Consider the following 21,570-nt stretch of genomic DNA (forward strand, 5'->3'; position numbering starts at 1 on the left):
TTAGCGGAAGACCTTCCTGAAGTAAATAAAAATTAATTCTTTTGATATCCCGTTTTGGAACCCTTTTTGTAACCCTTTCGGAATCCCAAACTTTAGAACCTTAATCTTAATATGTTTTAGGGTTTTTATAAATTAGGATTCGATACGAAAGTCGAAACAAAAATGATTAAGAAAATTGTCAACGTGGACAGTTCGGTATTTTGAAATATTTCCAGACATAATAGGCTATGTAAATCTAAACTGAACGTACTGCATGACCACGCAAAGAGATATCTTGCAAGGCTGTGTCAAGGACGTAGTAAACGCGTTTGTTCCAAACAAATATATCTTTCATAAAACTGTCGTAAAAACGTTGAAAGAACGAGAAGCATAAACAATACCTCTCATCGAATACTATAATTTCTGCTACACGTAGTACACTGTAAAAATTCTGAGAAGCAGCTACGTAACTTCCTACTTCGTTTCCCTTCTGTCTAGGTACCACGAAAACCATCTCCAGTACGAAATTCGCAAGATTATCTTCTCAAATAACCTTCAAAGAATTTATCAAAATTCCTCATACCCGCTATGTTACTCCCCATTCCTAACTCCGTAAGGTTAAAAATCCACAACAAGTACAATCGACTTGTTTCGTGTACTTTATTTTCGACATTATCGAAAACATGCAACTATTTCCAAAGTAGAAACGCGATTACATATCTATCTTCATCGCATCGCTAAAATTACTATCATTTACATATAGTATAATTATCTACTCACCCGATGTTAACGCCAAGTCTCATTCGAGACAATTTGTTTTTGCAATTGCGGAAAACATTACCATACGTTTGACAAAATTAATGTCAACTTTCATTCCAATTATACACGTCCATTTATCTTCGTCATATCACAATAATTACCGTAATTCGCGCACGTATATACGACTCCTAATTACGCGTCAGTAGTTCTAACCTCAAAAACCGCGCGATCCATAAAGCGATCGCAGCGTTTCTTTCCTTCGAATAGCCTGCCGAACGATTTATCAAAGTCCCTAACGATGCAGGAACGCCCTCTATGAAAATGGCGTCTAGGATGTGGCGTATGGTCAGTCACACACCGGCGTTGTTTTGCACGCTACGGTGTGCTGTATTTGTATACACCGGGACGGCAGCGTAAAAATACTAACCTACATCGTGCCGAGCTCGAAGCGCGTGTCAGGCAACGTGACTCCTGACTGGCCGATTCGTGCCAGCGATCGTGCTGCCACTGTTCCCGGCCGGTTCTCTTTCGATTTCCGTTCCTCGTCCGACTAGAACACGTCTCCGCGACTCGAAATAAGACAGACCCTGCTCGAAAGTCGCTGGACAACCACGAAAAATGTCTGTGCGGTGACGTAATTTCTACTTAACGCTTTCGCGAGCCACGATGACGCACCGCTGTCTTCGTCTATCTGCCGTGGTCCAATAGATACGGGACCCATTCACGCAGCAGCGTCTGTGTTCGTTTTCGCTCGTGAAAGCTGTCGGCACGTAACGCTATAGCTGCTCTAGCTGGAGGTGCTATTCGATTTTTCTTTTCCCGCTTTTAGAGCAGCCGGTGGCGTTAATTAACGGCCATGACTTTTTACATGCGGGACCATTGAATTCCTGAACCCTCTGCACTCGAAACACCAGTGAAACAAAATGGCGGAGCGCTAGGACAGATTGCTCCGTTCGAAAGTTCGACTTGAAATCGCGAGTGTACTGTTAACTTCGAAGATTTTTCACGCAGGTCTGTATGTGGAATACTTCTCGTCTTTTTCTGTGCAATTATGTAAAATAATATAATTCGTATCTATAGAAGCTGACTTTGGTACGAGTATTTCTTGACAAATCTCATATTTGCAGTTTGTTCTGTAATTCCTATATATATACAGGATATCCGATTTAAAGCTTCGTACTTGATTATTTCCTAAATTATAGTTCGTTTTAAAAAACGTTTACGCAGTTTCGAAAGGAACATCTTATAATGGTCATAAATTTTTACTAGGGTGGGCATGCTTCCGAGATTTCATGGTGACCTTAGTTTTTTCAGTGGAACTGTATTTTTTTCTCATATAAGTGGATAGTACATTTCATTCAGGGTCGTAATATCGTACATAAAAAGTACCATTAAAAGAAACCAAGATCACCACGAAGTCTCGGAAGCACGTCCACCTAGCAAGAATTGAAATCTATTATAAGACATCCCTCTCGAAGCAGGTTAAGTTTCATTTGAAACATTTTTTCGGAACGAACTATAGTTTAGGAAATAATAGAGTGCGAAGCCTCAAATGGGACATCCTGTATATTCGAGCTGTTTGCCAGATCTACAATGTCTCTTACGAAAGTATAGCCGCGTGCAAAGAGCTAAAGTCAGTTCGATTTCGAATTACCAATATACCATCTTTTAATTATCCGCATCTGTCGGTCGCTTTATATAATGGCGCGTCATTTCTGACACCGTGCTAATCCCACGAAATCGAGGCGAAGATTATATAGCCTAACGCAGGGTGCCGTTCATAATTATTCATAGGATGCAATTTTTTCCAGCGTTATTCGCTCTGCTATAACGACTAATCTTTGTACTGTCAGCGCTCGCGACTTCTCGATGGAACAATGAAAACCGTTTTTGTTCCACCACTGCTTGTAAATCGTGCGTATCTCGAATCTAAATTATTCAGGCAACGTCCAACGACTACTCGGGTCGTTGGAATAATTACGAGTAGTGGTGCACGCTATTAGCCGGCCAAGTACAATTTCATTTATGACTTAGTCTCGTTCTTCGAATAACCGCTTGAAACCTTTATTACACAGCGATCCGACTTTCCTCGTGCTATCTCTAAAAAGGGGGAAAAATGTCCAAGTGGTCACTTATCTTTCGGCTTTATATCTCAGCGTCAATAAAATCCTTTAGGTAAACGACGCGATCGTTGATCGAAATAAGGCAAAAGCATAAAATTCCACGAAACCATTCGACCCTCTTACGCCCACTTATCGCGTGTACCGATTTCCTTCCAAGCACATTTTTCCAGACCAGTTCCCAAGCCGGAAACCAACGCGTGCGCGACTAATCCGGTGCGGTCTCATCGGTCTGGGTATCGTAATATTTCGCGATAAATCGCGTAGGTACTTGGCCGGTCGCGAGTAGCCCCGAGTAATGGAATCGAAGATTAATAAGCGGCGAGCTGTACTGTGAGAAATGACTTCATTCGTGCTGCCGCAGAGCTGTACAGAGCAGCTCGTTATCCCGCGAGTAACGGCCACGGACTACGTTTCATAATCCTACAAATAGTTTCACTGGCGCGGTTAAATCTGTTCATGTCGACCCCGATTTCTCGAACTGAACCTTGACTCGATCCGGCCGTGGTTCGGAACATCGAAAACATCGAAACGCTAGTGGAACTGCTGCCGGAATGGCGGAGACCGAACGCGGAAACTCGTGGAAATCGAAGTGAAAATTTTACCACGTGGTACACGAGTCTTGCAGAGAATGTAACGGGAGAGATAACGAGACGAGAGATTTAATTGATGTTTAGTCTGACTAACGTTAGGGAATGAGATAATACACGATGTTACGTGATATTGCGAAATAACGATAAAATAAAATGGCTGAGTAATAGCGTGGGAATGGAAATTTGAGCGTGCGTGTTTAGAACAAGTCATTGAGCTTGGAATGATCGAGTGCTTAACATCAGGATGCGGAAGAACCCAGAGGATGAATAATCCAAGAAAGAAAGAGTGAATGACTATTCATTAAAATTAACATTAAAGTTACATATATCCGACAAGTACTTAAACATGATATAAACAAATACCAATAACTAAACTGGCCCAGAGAAATAATAGATATGGATAAATGTCAGTATTAATTTAGCCAGAACATACCCGGAAAAACTAAAAAATATGCAACTGTCCATTTAGAGATACAATAATATTCTTATTCCTATAAACGACTGCGTTAAAATTTCTCCGATAATAATTCTGCAATAATTCTAAAAAATATAAACCCAACGCAATGTCAAATGCAAACTACTCCGATGGTCTTATAATACACGCAGCATTGCACGTATACAGTACACGTATCGCACGACATACGCATACCTACTCGACACGCAGATTTACATTTTCATTCGAAACTAAACTATCCCACACCCTGACCCACCGCAACAATAACCGCGGACAAATAAAATGCCCACGTTACGCGAAAGCAGACCGGACACCGATAGCGAACGTGGAACATGATCGAAGACTGGTAGCGAAGACGGAGGAGCAGCGTGTCGGTATTTACCTCCGCGCTCCCCTATGTTACGATAATTCAAAGTTTTTCGCAATGAATCATCTCTGCGGCCGCAAATCGACTCGCTGTACTATTTTCCACGCCCGCTTCCACACGTGCACACGCATTCATCGGTCACAGAAGCCCCTCTAGAGGCCCTGGCTCGCGCGTAAGCAAGCGTTCCGCGCGTGTACGAGCGGTCGATCGGCTGTGGAACAGCCAAGGTAACTCTCACTTTTTCTCCAACGACACTGAACGTCCCTCGGGCACGCGGTCGGAATTATGCCGACCACGGCCAGCCGATTGCCAATAAAAAGGAATTAACGACGAGTCGTTAGCGGAACGGAATTTTCATAAAGGGGCGGAGGAATTGTACCGCGAGTGTCGCACACCACTCGTTAAGACCTTATCGCGACACTCGCCGTTTTATCGTCGAAATTTTCCGCCCGTTCTTCTCCGTCCACACGGCCCGGGCCGGGTGTTATCTTCGCTGAAAATGGTAGATCACGAACCATCGCGTCGATAGCCGGCAGGTGAGGTCACCTGGGACTCGTTGATCAGACTCTTTGCGCGAGCACAGCCCACCACTGACTGTCGCCACTCGGTAAAATTTCGTAGATTTATCGTCGGTGCTGCGTTTAAAGTAACGTCACCGTGTTGAGAATTTTTCTGTATGGTAATGGCTACCTGACTGTGAGTCTTAAGGGTCGCGAGGGCTCTTTCAACTCGTATGAAAGGAGACTCTATTTTAACCCCTTGCATCCGGGTTTCGTTAAGAGAAATTATACAACGAGACAGGATTTTATTTTAATTAGCTACTGTGCGGTATACATGCAAGCGGCATTTTTGTTCTTTGTCAAAACACGAATGGTTTTTAAATGGCTACGACGTCGTGCAAATCGTTTCTGCGTACGTGCACTTTTACACGCGTTCTTCTTACTACTCTGCGTAAAATGTAACAGGGACATATAGCCGAAAAATGAATATCTAACGATATATTTTGGAAAATTTTAGAAAGATTAACGCGTGACAAACCCTCGGACCTTTTCGTTAGCCGTTTAACGAAGGCCGTTTCTTTGCAGCACAGGATTACAGATAATAAAATAGACCCATGTTGCATAGTTTTGCTTTGCATATTTTTACTAATAATTTAGTTGAATTTGTTGTTATAGGGTGAGATTCAAATAGTCCCACCGTGCCACATGGGTTCACGAGTGGTACTTATTAGAGCACATCCTTTTCTCTAAGCACAGAGGCACTTTGCACACAATACAAGACCACAGTGTTCGAACTTCCTTTTCCTTGTACTACAAAGCGCACATTGTTTACGAGACTCCTCATTTCTAATAAAACGTTACGTTTGTGTTTGCTCATTTGGATTGATAATGACTTATTGTTAGATTCAATTGGTACGTTATTATTTATTAATGTTTGACTAACAAATCCTTTGACACATTGACCTTTGAATCCGAAGAGTCAAAAATTACCTATATTCAAATCACAATTATAGTTTTAAGAATATTAAAACGCAAACAATAAATAAAAATATGTTCTTTTGTATTACTCCCCAAGTTGCATGGTGAGACAAATAAAATCCCACCATACTTGCATCATTTACAAACAAATTTAAGCTTCAATTTTTATTATAAAACCCTTCGCTTGCTTATATAGGACTAATTTTTATAAAAATTAACTTACTTTACGATTTTTTACATAAAACCAGGAAGAAAGATTGTTTCGATAAACTGTCCGCTTGCAACAATTGACGAACCTGTACAGGCATGTTGAATGTTGCCAACACAAGCCAATACATTTATAACATTTGTCGAAGGTATTACCAACTGCTTTACGTAAGTAAGACAAAATATAAACCTATGCGCATGCAGCTATTACAATATTTCGAGGTGGGACTAAAATGTCCCAGCATGCATTACGGTGCATCAAAAAGGTGGGACACTTTTAATCCCAGCGTGTCCCAAAGAGTTAAAGAGGAAGAATGAAAGGCGTATGATTATCGTATATTACGACTCTCGCGTGAAATACATCGCTGATCACAAGGTTACTATCATTCGCTTTGTTAATGCCTTCCGAAGTACCGCGAATAAACATCCGTGTAATACACATTTTGCCGTGTTGATCCCTGATTAAATGACCGGTCGTTTGGCAAGCGAAGTAACAAGTATGGAAAAATGACGAACCACCGATCGAATGACTTTACGATTCCAGCGAATGTGTTTCAGATGTAGTAAACAAGAAATATAGGAATACTGCATCGGAAAAAATGATGAAATTGATAGATAACTGAAAAACAAACGGCGAATAAGGGAAGCAGAGATCGCTTGGGGCCACTTTTGATCGTTTTCTGATTTGATTTGCACGCAACGGCGAAAAGAACGAGGGTTTAATGCGCTATAGTTGAAAAGAGGACTGACCTATTGCGTCAAGAGATTCGAGTCGCTTAAAAATAGCCAAGAGTTCCAGGAAATTTCGTAGAAAATATAAAACGTAATTGATGTTATGAGAATCAATATTTTTCGCATGCTCGAAAGTGGTAAATACGTATTCGATCTTGAAATGAAACAAAATGACAGTTACGGTGAAACAAAGTTGCGTCACTCTGAATTAAATTTTTTGTCATATTTATATTTATACCTATGTTTAATTTAATTTGAAAGGAAAATATACCTATGCATTGACTACTATAAAAACATTTCCCTTAACTACTGGTAGCTTCTGAATCTTTAAAAATAGCTATATATAAAGTTAAATCCATAAACGAAGTAGTACAATAGAACCAAACGCGAGACACAAAGCAGGCCCACAAATAGAAATTTCTCGATGCACCAAACGGTTGAGAATCAACCAAATATAATTTCTTTTTTCTTTTTAAAGAACTTTCATACTATTAAAAACGAAACTTGACAAAATATACAAATAAAACTAAAATTCCGAGACTCAACTGTATATGATCCCCGCGGAACTATCGTTTTTACCAAAAATAAAATGAAATCGAATGAAAACTTAATCCTGCTAAAATAAGCGAATAAATTATACATCTTTCACCCAGGATATTTTAGGAAAAATATAACAAGTGCCACAATCGTGGATAAGAAAAAGAAAAAGGGAAACGAGATCTCAAATAGGGCGCGACTTTATTAAATTCCGACGTTTCTCATTACGTGCCATTTAATCTCCATCTCACCGCTTCCACCGTAATTCAATTTCTTAATTCTCATTAAATCGGCCGTTTGCAGCGTAGAAATTTGTACCGACATTTGACAAAGCACGAAGCCGCGTCAAACAGCATTTAACAGCTTTCCGTAGCCATCCCGGTTACGCGGACGAGCAAAATCAACGTGACCAAGCCGTGGTGGCCTCCTCGTTGGTCAACCGAACCTGGGAAAGGTAAACACGGTGGGTCCGGTGGTCGCTAGCTAGTGCTCGTTTCGTATGCGTGTATATACGAGGCTTCACAAAGGACGCGATGAAAGCTTGTTGACTATGCACGTACGAATTTCGTCAACATCCACCGTTCCAAATTTACCGTGCATTCCGATACACGGGGAGATATCGGTACGAGAAGAGAAAAGTTATCGGGAATAAAAGAATCTTCTTTTATTCCGGGACATGCGACCCGCGCAGATCGACGCGAAGCACGTACATAGGCTGCAAATGCGTCGAAGGACCTTCGCTTCGATCGCAGATAAGCGACACCGCGAACGGGGAAAATATGTGTGTCAAGATGCTGGCGAAACAGAAGCATGTGGTCGAACCTACGTTTTACGCATAACTGAAAGGAGAGGCAGAGAAGGAGAGACACGTTAATTACATTGAAAGCAACGACGGTCATTGTCGGTCTGCTCGATGCTGCTGCCGCGCGCCACCACAATTTATCGCTGATCAACGCGGTCTCTTCTCCGTTCCATCGACCTCCATATACGCGACACTATTGTTCGAGGATGCAGGTGCCTTGCGGGTTTTCGTCCTCGTGTTCGAGGAAAAACAGAAATCGATGATAGCAAAAAGTTCGGCGTGCTTTTCGACGAATTCTTTCATATTCCGCTTCCTGTTCGTATCATTGGTAGATCTTCTGCGAAGAAAGAAGTAAATAAACGAGGTTAGGATGATATTAGAAGGTATTGTTCAAGAATGTATACGCTCGAGGAATTTGCAATAGAGAAAAATTTGTGGTGGCATCATTCTCACCCTTGCCACTAGATGGATTCCAAATTCTCGGTAAGTCCTTCGTTTCCTACATGTAGCATTTTCAGACTTTCCAATAGTATCCCCATCTAAGACAGGGTCTGCTAGGTAGCCTTACCGATGAGTCCACTAGCAGGCTCAGGACGAAACGCATCCCTGCCTTTTCCTTTCGTACCTTCTAACATCATCGCCATATTGAGGATACCTGCGACCTGACGACTAACAGTAATCGTGAGAGAGAAGAGACAGCCCCCCTCTAACAAATTCATCGTGATTCCGCTTCCTCTTTGTACCATCGATGGATGCTCCTCGAAAAAGACGCAAATTAGAGAGGTTAGGAAGCAATATGCGCATGCGCGGATCGTCGTCTACATGCTCGATGTACGAGGATATAGATGACTTGTAATTTTTCGTCGAACTTCAAGAAACATACGATAGGGAAAAGGTTTATCGCGCTTTTCAAGGAAGCTTTGAAAATTCTACTGTCTCCACGTGGATCTTTTACGAAGGGAAAAAGGTAAGTTGGAGAGGTTAGGAACGTATGCGCGCGCGCGGTCACAACGTTCCTAAGTCACGTATGTGCATATATAGAACACCTGACATCTTAACGATCCAATCAATATTGCTGGCCTGTGTTTGCGAATTCCCGCGCGCCGAACAGGCACCGCGTGCCTACGTGACGGAAAGCAGAGAATCGCTGTGCAACTGGCGTATACCTCGTGCGAATCGCTGGAAACGTGGGGCAACGGATCTTCCGCCGCCATTTCGAAAGAACGCGACTCCCTGGTAGAACATTGGTCATCGAAAACACGATGAGAATCGCACGTAAAGTCGAAGTTTTAAGAACTCGGTGGAACGTCGATTAAATCATTCTTGATACTTTCGTTTGAATTTCTAACATTTTTAGGTGTAACATTTATCATATAACGATAATATTAACATCAATTTTTATTTGGATGCTGATATTAAAACGAGGTAAAGGAAAAGAGGGTTAACTACATTAGGAAACGGATAGCCTCATCGAGTACTCGAAAAAGTCGAATTTGCGTCTGTTTATGCAAGTGTCACTGAAGCGTGTAATAAATATGAAAGAGAGGAAAGTTTTTTAGTAAAAAGGAATGAAGTACCCTTGGTCTGAGGGTATTGATTAACGGAATTTAATTAAAGGTAATTCGATATCAAAATTTCAGAGTAAGTGAAAATTAAACAGAATCTAGGGTATTTATAGGCAATTACCTGACAACGCTCAATCAAGACGTAACTCTTTGTTTAAACAGGTCACGTCGTCAGCAGATATGCTGACATAAAAAGATTAAGAATAGAATATCAATCCATCGCTGATTCATTTTGGTATTTAATCTCGTCAAGATCTCTGATCTAATTCAAAAATAATTCGCATAAGTACCATGCATCGTGTATTTACACCATGAGCATCGCATAAAAGAAATGCGAACATTTGAATAAAATCGAGACCGTGGAAACGTTTCGTAATATAGCGCCTTTCTTTTGCAAATAAACATGGCGCTATTCCCTCCTCGACGATTCGACTGATCGAATGTCCCGGTACGCATAAAATATTTTGCAACTTTTGATAAGAAACGAACGCAACGTCCAAAGAGTCACATCGCGTTGGGAAAATTACCACTACCTCGTATACGTAATCAACCCTGCCGCCATCCGCAATGCGTATGTATGGTATCACCGAAATTCTGAAATACGTAATACACGCCCACTCTCGACATTCTCGAGCGAATGTGTTTGCGTTAGTTTCCATGACGCGTTTCCAAGTCGTTTACTTGGATTGCGTTGATTAACGTGATCTTCTGTGCCACGAAACCAAAGGTGTCACTGTCACGATGTTCATCGTATCTGAGCCAATCTATAACCGGACGATACCACAGTCTTATCTGCACGTACAGTTCGATAAAGCCACGAAATTATTGCCCCTTCAAATTGTCGATTAATCAAGTCAAATCTTTCACAATGTCACACGGTACTTTGTATTTACAAAATTCGCGTCGATTATCACTCGAATTGAAGAACATACGAGCTCTCGTAGACTCAAGCTCAATGCCACGACGCCATTATTCCGAGAGATTTTAAAAAACGATGATTTCATCATGCGCCTGGCGAGCTGCGACGCTAAATCGACCGCTTCGATTCGCTATTACCGACTGTACCTTAAGAAATCGTTTCCCGAACAACGAAATCGGTGCAGAGCCTCCAGAGAGACGGATAAAAGGGAGAAAAAGGAGAAAAAATCGAATCGTTCGATTTCCAAGTTAAATTCAACGAAGACGCGCGAGAAAATACGCCAAGGGGATACGCACACGTTCACGCGCAGTATAGATGGTGCTCAAATAAATCCGTGCGGATCGATCTGCAGTGTCAATGGCCGATGCGACGGTTCAAGCGGCCAAGATGCGAAACCGTGTTCTATAGCGTGGCCCGAAGAAATTGCCCAGTTGCTGCGAGCGCCGTCAGCGCGCCCCTCGCCGCCTTGATATATACACCGTGTCTCCAGTCTATTCTCGATCTCTCACAAGTGTTTATGACCGACTGTGCTGACACACTCGTGAAAGTCACTCGTTACAAGCGGCTACGCGTAAACGTCACTTTCCTTGACAATAGAAGCCACGAATATCGATGTAATATGCCAGATGACCATAATGCTTTCTCGAAAAGCTCGTGTCCTTCGCCAATGCGGTAGAACGTGTGATAAAAGTCAAAGAGTCGTGTATTTCTATTGCTCTTTCCCATGCAGCGCCAACGATGTTAGTATTTAATCGCTTCGTAAACATTGCTAACGGTAATTGATCTGGATATTCCTCGCGCACAGAATCGAGTATTATGCTGATACTCGCGCAACTCGTGGCCGTAATAAACCATAATTAAGTTGCAATTACTTTTCGATCGCGCCTGACGGACGATTTTCATTTCACTGTGTAGCTCTGTTCGCGGATTCTTCAATAGCGCCTTGAATCCAGCGGCGAATCGATCGATCGGCCAGTCGTACGCGGATACGTATGCGACCCGTGATATCTATGTATATACGGGTTTAATTGACACAAGCGGGCAAAGATAGAGTCGATTCTTCGTTGTCTATCTTATCTGCGCCGCGGCCATGAATTTTTTGACAACGCGTGGACCTTGGAGACAATACCAGCCGTATCAGTACGAGCCTAATTATCGATACCGTATAAAACCACGGAAAGAACGATGAGGAAGAGTGGCTGAGAGAGGGGTGGGGGAATGTCAAAATCGAACACCTGTACGTGCGTGATAACGAGCGTGTAGTTTTCCGTATTGCTGAGAAGTCTAGAGGAGGTTCGAGGTTATTCTATGAATCAACCACACGCTATTAATGCGAGTTCACCGCTATGATTTTACGATGGATATCACCGGAAACTTGACAAATTAATTACTCGAATCGATTCGAGTAAAATTGCCGTATAGGAATAATCTTTTAATTATTTTAATTAAAGGGGATCGCTCGACATCGATTTTGAAGTGTAACAGCGGTAATATATTTCTCTCGTCACACGATCGTGTGTTCTTGCATAATTCGTAAAGGACATATCGGAGTAGAAGATATTCGAAAATCCGCCAACTACGATATCGCGCATTGTTCCATATGATTGCTTGTTTTGAACAGTTCCACGTGCATACACAGTTAAGCACAGTAACGAAGCAAATATACCAGTATGAACACGAGTCACGCGAACATTGGCTCACCCTACTTAATGAGTGCTCTCGATGTAGCTCGTAGTAGATCCGTGTAAATATTTTTGGATAGTATTAGACTGAATAATGTCGGCAAGGTCGGCAGCGCGAAATATTTCTTCGATGTTGTGAAAGAATCTAGAATGCAGCGATGATTCACGTTGCGTAGAAGTACTTTGCAACGCATTATTACGTGACCGAAACGATACCGGTGCATAAAGATAATTATAGGATTTTTTACTTAAAACATGAAAGTTCGAGATGTTTCGCGAAATTAACATCGCTTAAAAATGTGATATTTAACTAGTGGATAAAAATGAGGAAATGCTAGGAGTAGAATACTTTCGAGATATCGATAACGATTCTTACCTCTCGTATTTGACTTGCATAGAATGAGCGGAGTTGTCCTCCCAGTAATTCTGTGTCTCCATCATCTTGCCGCATAGAATCGTTTCCAATGCACAACACGATCACTTCCGATTTCCAGTCGCTGTCACCGTTAGCTTCTAGACCTCTCGTTTCCTCTCCTCGTTTATCTTCAACTATCCGTCACCTTTCTCTCTCGATCTGTTTCCGTTTCCACACGGGGACCGAAAAACTTTCTTCTTTGAATTCACGCCCGTAACACGCACGTTAAGAAAGCAACTGTCCGTAATTGAGCGCGAAATTTAACGATACGCACAAATGTATTTCCACCGAGCGCAAAATTAATTATACTTAACGAATATCCGAAAAAAGAGTCAAGTCCTCTTTAAACCGATGGCTTCTTGATCGATAGTGCGCACCCGACGACTAGGTTAGGTTCGCCTCCACAAACTCACTGACACACTCGAAACGACACGACGGACCAGGAGGCCGGTACTTGGGAATCGCCCACGTCTTTCCGTCCAGTCACACTCACCGATATATCTGTACTGGCGCCCTCTTCTTTTCTTCTCTGTCTTCCTTCCTATTTCCCGATTTCTTTTTTTGGAACCGGCGATTGCCGATCGATCTCTCGCTACAGCAATCTCCTATAAGCGTAACGATCAGATTTTTAAAGTCGTTCTACTATCCGCTGCGAAACGTTTTCACTCAAATAGGCTCCTGAGCGTTTTCACTCAATAGGATCCTGAGACATAAATGTGAATGACGATAAGGCCGTTGACTCGTTCGACCGCGAAATTCCGCGATATACTAACTGGCAGGGCCGTAAGAATTGAACGGGTCGCGCGTTAGCTAGCGCGTCACCGTATCCGGAACCTATAGGTGCGCCTCTTTAGGTGCGTACGCATGCACTTTACGAATTTCACGTGGCAATGCTTGGCGGCGCTCGGGATGTACTCTGGACCAATGATTACGTTACATGCACGATTGATATTCTCCATCAATCACACCCACCCTTTCTATCGATGCGATGTATAGTTCGTACCATATAGTAGATTCGAGATTGGAATTTCAGGGATAACAAAAATAAAAAGAATCTTGCTCCAACAGTTCGTATTCCGGAGTATATAAACGCGTATCGTCTCCTTAGCAGGCTACACTACGCGTATAATGCGCGGCCCTGTTCGATTCTCGCGATGGTCCGCGGTGTGGCACGCAGACCATTGGTGGGAGCGATCCAGAACCATCTCAGGTACGGAACCATCGATCTCAGAACCACGCAACTCAGGATCCAACATAAATCGACTGGTATACATTTTTCCGTTTGCGCGATACAATTGTTCACAGGTGTCATTGTCACAACTACATCTTCTTTCTCTTATCGGACTAATTCTTATTGAAATACGGTACCGTTATGACAGATAGGAGTAACCGAGCAATCGTTACGTAGCTCCATCATTTTTTATAATCTACGATATCTTTCAACAACGGTAACGTGCCGATGAGTGTGCGTTAGCTAGCTTTGCGAAATACCCTGATAAGACAATTTGTTCTTAGTACATCACGTGTTGATAATATTACGTGTGGATCGATATAATGATCTGGAAATAGCTTTAGCGATACGCGCTCCTGTATATTGTACAAAAACAAAAACAAAAAAAGATTAATGTATACCTAACATTTGTATTCCTCGAATCGATGTGATTTGTAGACACGTGTTTGTCATTGATTATCTCATCTAAAAATCGTACCTTACTTCACGGTTTGATATAAAAGTGTTACTTCACGTTGGGTTACAGAACTGTACAGGAACAATACACATCGATAATTTCGCGTCTTAGGCAAAAATTCGAATCATAAATCAATAAAGATAATTAAACGACAGACCATCGTATGTCGCATTAACGCGTAATACAGATCGTCATAATACGGACATAACCAAACAAACGCGCACGTGGTTCTAGCATTCCGTATGTACAATAGGTACAATATATCTTTTCGGCGGTGTTAAAAATTCAAGGGCCGCGCAAATACCCGTCGCAGACGGTAGAAACGAATTACCTTAATGACGAACAAACGAACCGCAGATAAGAGTCCTCTGCGTTTCTGGAAGTCACCGCAGAACGCGATACTAAACGTGCAAGTTAACGTTGCCTGACACCGTGCCGCGAAGTCGACTAAATTTCTCGAGCGTACGCTTTCACCCTTCCATTTCGCTGGAATCTCGTCGATACGATTCAACGATGCCTGTTGAGGAGAAACCGGCTATTTTTTCCTTTCTCAACCCGCAAGAGGACCGTCACGTAACAACTTCGCGCGGTAATGCAAATCCGTTTGCTCGTCGCGTCTTGGACACGGCAAAAGTGCTAGGATCGCGAGGGTGGCAGGGGTGAGGTATAGAAAGAAAAAATGGTGACTTTCCAGGTGAAAGTCTACGACGCAGGGGGTGAAGCGGGGACTTGAGACGTTACTGACCAACACGGGTAGCGGAGAACGGTAGGCGGGAGGGAGGCGCAGAAGGTAAGGAACACTCGGGACGCGGAGTCGAACGAAGAGAGGGATAAGCGGTTACCACGCTATGTGACACGTGCGCGTGACGTCACGGGGCCGGTCACGCGAGCACCGTGTGCTCCCGGTCACGTGTCCTGTCACGCGCTCGCTCCACCCCTCTTTCCCCTGTCTGCCGCCCCTGCTCACCACACCATTGCATCCCTTCCTACGAGACTGTTGACCATCTCTCTCACCACCTTTTATTCCGCTCCGCTTCTCCTTGTTCGTTCTCGATCACGGTCTACGTGCCTTAGCTTGGCTCTTTCTTCCTTCCACCGATTGGATCGAAGCAGAGTGTGAGACCGCAGGCTCGACGGGTATTCAGGCTCCGCCGTGACACGAGGACACGCGGTAATGATAGTTCTCGCTCTCGCGCGATTCGACGATGTGTTTATACCTGCGCCGTGGCGTTTGCGTGCTCTGCAGCTCGTTCACGCATACGTCGCGTCGCGTCCTCCCAGACATTGCGTTCGTTTTATCGAATGGATTAAATTTTGATTATTCAGCATCCGCGTTACTGCTTCGCATGAATTTGAACGCAAGCTTGCGTTACGAGAACTGGGTTATTGAAGCACGTTCGTCGAAAGATGTGTCAAAAATATAGCAGATATCGAGGGCGTATTTTTCCCTGTATATTTCGATTGTGATATAACTGAAATTTTAAAACGAACGATAAACTTATCGCACAGAAGAATCGTAACCGTAAGCATAGTAAAAGAAATCGATATTTCGTATACCTATCGTTAGTACATCGATTTGAAAATGCGCAAATTGCGAGCAATATCCAGTCGTACACGACCCTTTAAATAATGTATGCGATAACAGTGGTTGACGAAGAAGCTACGTTTGCAAATAAGGTCGTTGCACGACTCCATTATGAACAATGAAACGTGGTCAAAGCAGAAAATCAGAAACGTGACCGACTTCGCTGGAAAATTGATCGATTTTAATCTTGATCATAATGCTTGTTCTAGGCGACATACTTTTCTAGTTTTGCAGGTCACCTGTGGAATCCAGATCTCGCTTCTGTTACACGTACACGCACGATCGAACACGTCGCGCAGGTGATTACGCTCATTGGTCGATCGCGTGACTGCATTAAAACTGAAAAGAAATTACGGTGAACGCGCGGAAAGAATGCAGTTAACGATGCGTTTTTGTCGGTGAGATTTACGCATTACGAAACATTTTTATGACGTTGAACGTCCACAGACGGACTAGAAAGTATAAGCATTTTTGCTTATGTAAACGTTGGCTTGCCGGTGGACAAGTAATTCCAAGACGAACGATCCAGTTCATAAACACAGGATCTATGAGTGTAAAAAGAAATTGGATATGACATTATTTTCACTTTCCAATTACGCGTCGTCTATAATAATACCATAAATTTCTTTAAATAGCTCTAAAAAAAAAAAAACAACACACGTTAAATTTTTACATTCGTACGAAACGATAAATGTATCATTATAGAAAAATGTTAAATTACCATATTCGTGATCATACGATGATCACCGGAACAAGAGGTCGTTGCTTAATATATCCGGTATATAATGTATTTAGCTTAAATGTTTCACGTTACCGAGAAAGTGAACTTTTTGGCTTGTTCCCCCTTTAAAGCGGCTACGAACTTGACGTATGCACGAGTACTCGTGTAACGCGACCGATTCGAAAATAGGCGTCTTATTTTCTGCACGGCTCAGGAGAAAATAAACGCAATCTGTGGCAACTCCGGGCTATTCTTGATCTGGTACACCATTACGTGTCCCGTGTCGTGCATTAATCGACTCGGTCTTCGTGGCTGCTCTGAAAAGAAATTATTGAACTTAATATTCGTCAATTGGGTGTAACGTACAGACGGCGATATTTTGGTACACTTGAACGGTTGATCACAAGTAGGTTTGATAGGGTGTCGTTATCGGAGCCAGATCTTTAACCTTTGATTCCGGATTCTACCACGAGACGGAGCAATTTAAATTCCTTCTAGAGCACTGGACGGATTCCTCTTTGAGCTGGAATTAAATTATGCATCATTCAAACGGTGACCATGTCCCACCACGTGCCTACGTGACTTTTAGATAGAACGCCGCCGTGGGTGGACACATGTCGATGAATATTCAACGATGTTTGCATGTTTTCGACAGCCATTGTTGCTACAATTATTTTCGTACGTTGCAGTCATCGTCGTAATACGACAGTATATCCCGGATAGATCTAGATTTCGTTGGAGAAAATATATCACCCATTCCTCGGTCCCTTTGTCTCGATTTTGACGCAATACCTGAAGAACACGTAATTCGCATTACGTAAAACCGAAGAACGTTGAATTAGTAATGACGTGACAACGTGAAATTGATGTGGCCACGGTTTTAGAACAATAAAAAAAAAAAAAAGAAGAGAGAAAAAGAACGTTACACAAGGGTCGAGTGAGGGCACGTGAAAACAATTACGTCACGGTGATTGCATTGCTGGTGTATCGAGGTGCTTCCCCTCGATTATCGCCTGAAAATCACGTCTCGCAGAAATGTCCGCTCGTTTGTCCTTGGCAAATTAGAACATTCGCTTCGGCCGATACATAATTATAGCCGTTACGTTGCGTTCCCTTCTTGCCCTGGATAGCTCTGATTCCCGCGAGGAAATCCTGATAGGTCCTCACGTTCTCAAGGAACGAACTCCTGACGTGACTTCGTACTTGAACCTGAAAATCCCACATGTATCTCACTCTCTCTTATTTTTATTGCACGAAGCTCATTGGACAATATAGTTACCCTGTATTATCTCATACTCCGATTTAACCTTCGCAATTCGAGTCAACGATTTATTTGGAAACTCGCGGAAGCTACCTGCAGTCAATAACAAACGAAAATTAATCCGACAAAATAATTCTTAATACGCAGTATATTATTTATATACCATGTGCGCATGCGCATTGAAAATATAACCTGTCAAATAATTATCCCAAATATCACGCATTTATTTTGAAACACCCTGTACATTGTCCATAGTACACCAAGATTCAATCTGTTCTATATAAATTTTCACTTCCATAAAAACCAATAACACTAATCAGTAATGCTTTCCGAATCGATGTGCAATATAACGATCCAGAAGGAAACCATAACTTCGGTTGTGCTAGATAACGTGGTCGCCTATCCTTCAGTTACCTGTCCAAGTCGATAATTCTGAAACGACACAGCGCGGAGACGCGATATTACACAATTGAAAAGTTACATTATTTAAACAGATCCGCGTAAAAAGGACCTACATTTCCAAAGTATAATTGTATGTCATTCTGTTGTAACCGGACGACGTCGCATCGTTCGTAATTCGACATGTATAATGGACCAACGTCCAAGAGATGTCATCGCGCACAGTGTGTGCAAAATAACCAACTCTCTGTTCTACCGAGTGCGCGGTCGGATACATTGCGTGCACGTGTCGGTAAGGGTAAACGCGTGGTCGAGCGCGTGACTTGGCGGCCGAGGCGTGCCCTTCTCTCGATCACGTGGAATGCAACGCGGTGCCTTCTCCCCGTCCTCGTCCCACTCACGCGACTGTAATCGTTCTCTATCCTCGTTCACGATCCTCTACCGTCGCGGTTTCGAATGCACGCGTTTCTCTCTAATTCACGAGTCATGCTAACCCGTTTTCTCTATACGAGTCAGCCGACACGCAGGTATGCCGATTGCTGCACGTTCATCGTGGCGTCTCTTTGCGTGCACCTTTCGGTCGCTAAAGAGAAGGTGCTAAGGAAATAAAAAAAAGTAAAATACTCGGACTGTTCCAAGTCTTTCTACAAATATATCAAGATGCAGGACTCGCCATGACGATATTGAGAAATGACCTTTTGATTAACAGCGAGGGTGATTGAGAACGTTCTGTTTTATTCTGACTAATTTATAGTCGGATTAATTTACAATGGTAAGTGAAGGATTTTACGCCGATGTTATTTTAGATGTTCGTTACACGACTCAACGAATACTAATTTCTATTTGTAAATAATCTGAATATAAATAACAATATTTTTGTTTTTTGTTCATAATACAAGCATTTCCTCGATTTGATATTTATGACATCGTGTAACTCAAATTTAGATAAAATTCCACACCAGAGCCACTAATACCAACGCGAAGAGCTAATAATAATTCTGTTATCATAATACCAAAAATAGACTGCCTAGAACGTTCGCTTGAAATCAACGATGGGCTCTCGTTATCGATACCTACATATAAGGAAACCAGCAGCATGAGTGACTATTTAAAGCGAACCCTAGAGACGCACTTCCGGCCTAAATACGCGGCTCGAGTGCGAGATCCGGTTTCTGATTACTTTGAGGTCACCTGTTACCTGCGACAGATCGTGATTTATAGTTGACTTTCAAAAGGTAGCATACTTGTAAAGAATGAATGAATAAATGAACTTACAAAGTCGAATTATTTTCTTCCTAACCATTGCTATTATACGTTTCATTCATCAAACTTGCTAACTACTATTAATATTCAATATAATATGTGGAATTAATACCCGTTAAATACTAAATCGAGTGTAAAAGATGATACAAAATTAATAGTATATATAATTTATAACTGTAAAATCTATACATCCATATATTGCAAATTTGAGTTTTCAAATCGTTTTCCAAATCTTGAAAATTTTGTTTCCTTCTGATATGCTAGCTTCATAAACTGCTGTTACGTTCATTGTACAACATTATAGAATGCTGCAACATGTTTCAACTGGGCAACAAGCCTGCGATATGTCTTTATATGGATCCATGATTGTAACAGGTCCAAGCAGAGTCGTTTTAATTTGACAGCGTCCGTGAAAATCTTTACGAGCATGGGTAAAATGATACCCGGCGCTTACTACTTACAGTCGGTAATATGAAACTCCATCCGGCTTGATAATCAAAAGTCGCATGTTCAAAATGATGTCCCATGGTAGCTCTGTGCTAGTTTCTATTTTTTTATTCTATGCATTAGCAAAAAAGAAAAAACAAATGAAAAAATTGGATCGTAATGTGTAATTGGGTAACTTATTGATTTTTAAGATTGGCACTATTGCATAGCATGAAGCAAAATATTTCGATAAGTTATTTTTACATCACATACTAAAAGTTTTGGTTTTGGAAGTTCAAATTTTATGCAATATAGAAACATTACATAAATAATGTTATCGACGTTATTACAACCTATGTTGTATAAAATTAGATATCTACTTCATTAATGGAACGAATGTCTAAAAGGTCATGTTTTTCATATTTCATTGGCATATGCAGAACATAACAGATTTAAATTAAATAAAATCACCAAAATGAATTGCAAATTTGATGTACGTAAGATTGATCTAAACACACTCGGAAAGAATGAAATATTATTGTACCAATAACGTATCTACTAATTATTTTTACCATACGATGCTTTAGAAAGTATCACATCAAAGGGAATAGAGAAAAACATTTTCTAACCTACCCTTCGATAATCGATATTCTTTTTCAGGAATATACTTGCAAACGTGAATATTATGTTCTAAAGAATAACACTTTCTAAACAAACGTATATGCATCCAATGAATACATAAGTATGTGCTGCTGCCAAATTAACGTAATCTATACTTTATTTTCACATGTTTTTCGAGTCCAATGTCACGTTTTGCTTAAACGTGCTGCAACAGCCAACCAACATGTACACGTATTTGTTTCCCACGAACATAGTCGATCCTGTTAAATACAGGCGCTTTTTCATTTAAACAAGCAATGGATCGATTCACAAAGAACGTCACTTCTTTAGATCATCGCGCTTTGTAGCAGATACATCGAACTGTATTTGTAACATAATTACAAAATTGCCGAATGTATTTTTAGCATCTTTAGTTTTCTTTAAAATCATTTAATTATCAATCATAAGAAATGCAAGTACATTATCATAAATTGCGTCGATATGATTGCATTTCGAAACATTGGCATAACAATGCCATCTATATGGATTATTCAAAAGGAAACATTCCCCTATGAACCAAATATTCAGGTTTCTTAATTCTGTTTGGTTCTTTCTTTTCATTGTTTTAACTGTTGCGCTTTATCATCGACCTTTGCCTTCAACGAAACTGTCTTTCAAGGAGGATGCTAGATATTACAGAATCATCATCGAGTTTAATGTTTACGGTTTTTGAAGCTAAATTACTTATCTTTAGAACTTTCGAAAAATGTTATCAAATGATATTACACATGTCGTGATACACAGGATTTATGGCAAAAAAAGCAAATAATGAATCGAAATTTAGATGCGCAATAGTTATTTAAACCATTTTCTCTAGTTTAATAACTAGCAACATCCTATTGATATCTTGAAAACCGACGTAAATGTTTTATTGCATTACTTTTCTGTAGATTTAGTATAGATAAAAAAGTATCAATGTTAAAGTTGGGACAATCTTGTAGGGTAGTTACTGAGAACA

The 21,570-nt window shown here is 41.4% G+C and overlaps 1 protein-coding gene across 6 annotated transcripts in view; it reads right to left on the reverse strand.

The window, feature by feature from the left end:
* cwo (transcription factor cwo) overlaps positions 1–17,772 on the reverse strand; it is a 67,225-nt gene extending 49,453 nt beyond the window's left edge. Inside the window, exons 1-7 of one of the 6 annotated variants that reach the window (XM_017903789.1) lie at positions 17,565–17,772; positions 17,052–17,395; positions 16,604–16,920; positions 16,101–16,519; positions 15,855–16,045; positions 15,265–15,769; positions 12,571–13,214 (exon numbers count right to left, since the gene is read on the reverse strand). In XM_017903789.1, coding sequence (XP_017759278.1) covers positions 12,571–12,635 — 65 coding nt within the window. In that variant the 5' untranslated portion in view covers positions 12,636–13,214; positions 15,265–15,769; positions 15,855–16,045; ... (2 more) ...; positions 17,052–17,395; positions 17,565–17,772. Of the gene's footprint in view, positions 1–759; positions 810–12,570; positions 13,713–15,264; positions 15,770–15,854; positions 16,046–16,100; positions 16,520–16,603; positions 17,396–17,564 lie in introns of those variants that run through there. The other 5 variants (XM_017903785.1, XM_017903787.1, XM_017903788.1 and 2 more) reach the window with 5 other exon arrangements.
* Positions 17,773–21,570: the final 3,798 nt, after the last annotated feature.

Source organism: Eufriesea mexicana, unplaced genomic scaffold (genome assembly GCF_001483705.2).
Source record: "Eufriesea mexicana isolate 0111107269 unplaced genomic scaffold, ASM148370v2 scaffold2534, whole genome shotgun sequence".
NCBI classification, from domain to species: Eukaryota; Metazoa; Arthropoda; class Insecta; order Hymenoptera; family Apidae; genus Eufriesea; species Eufriesea mexicana.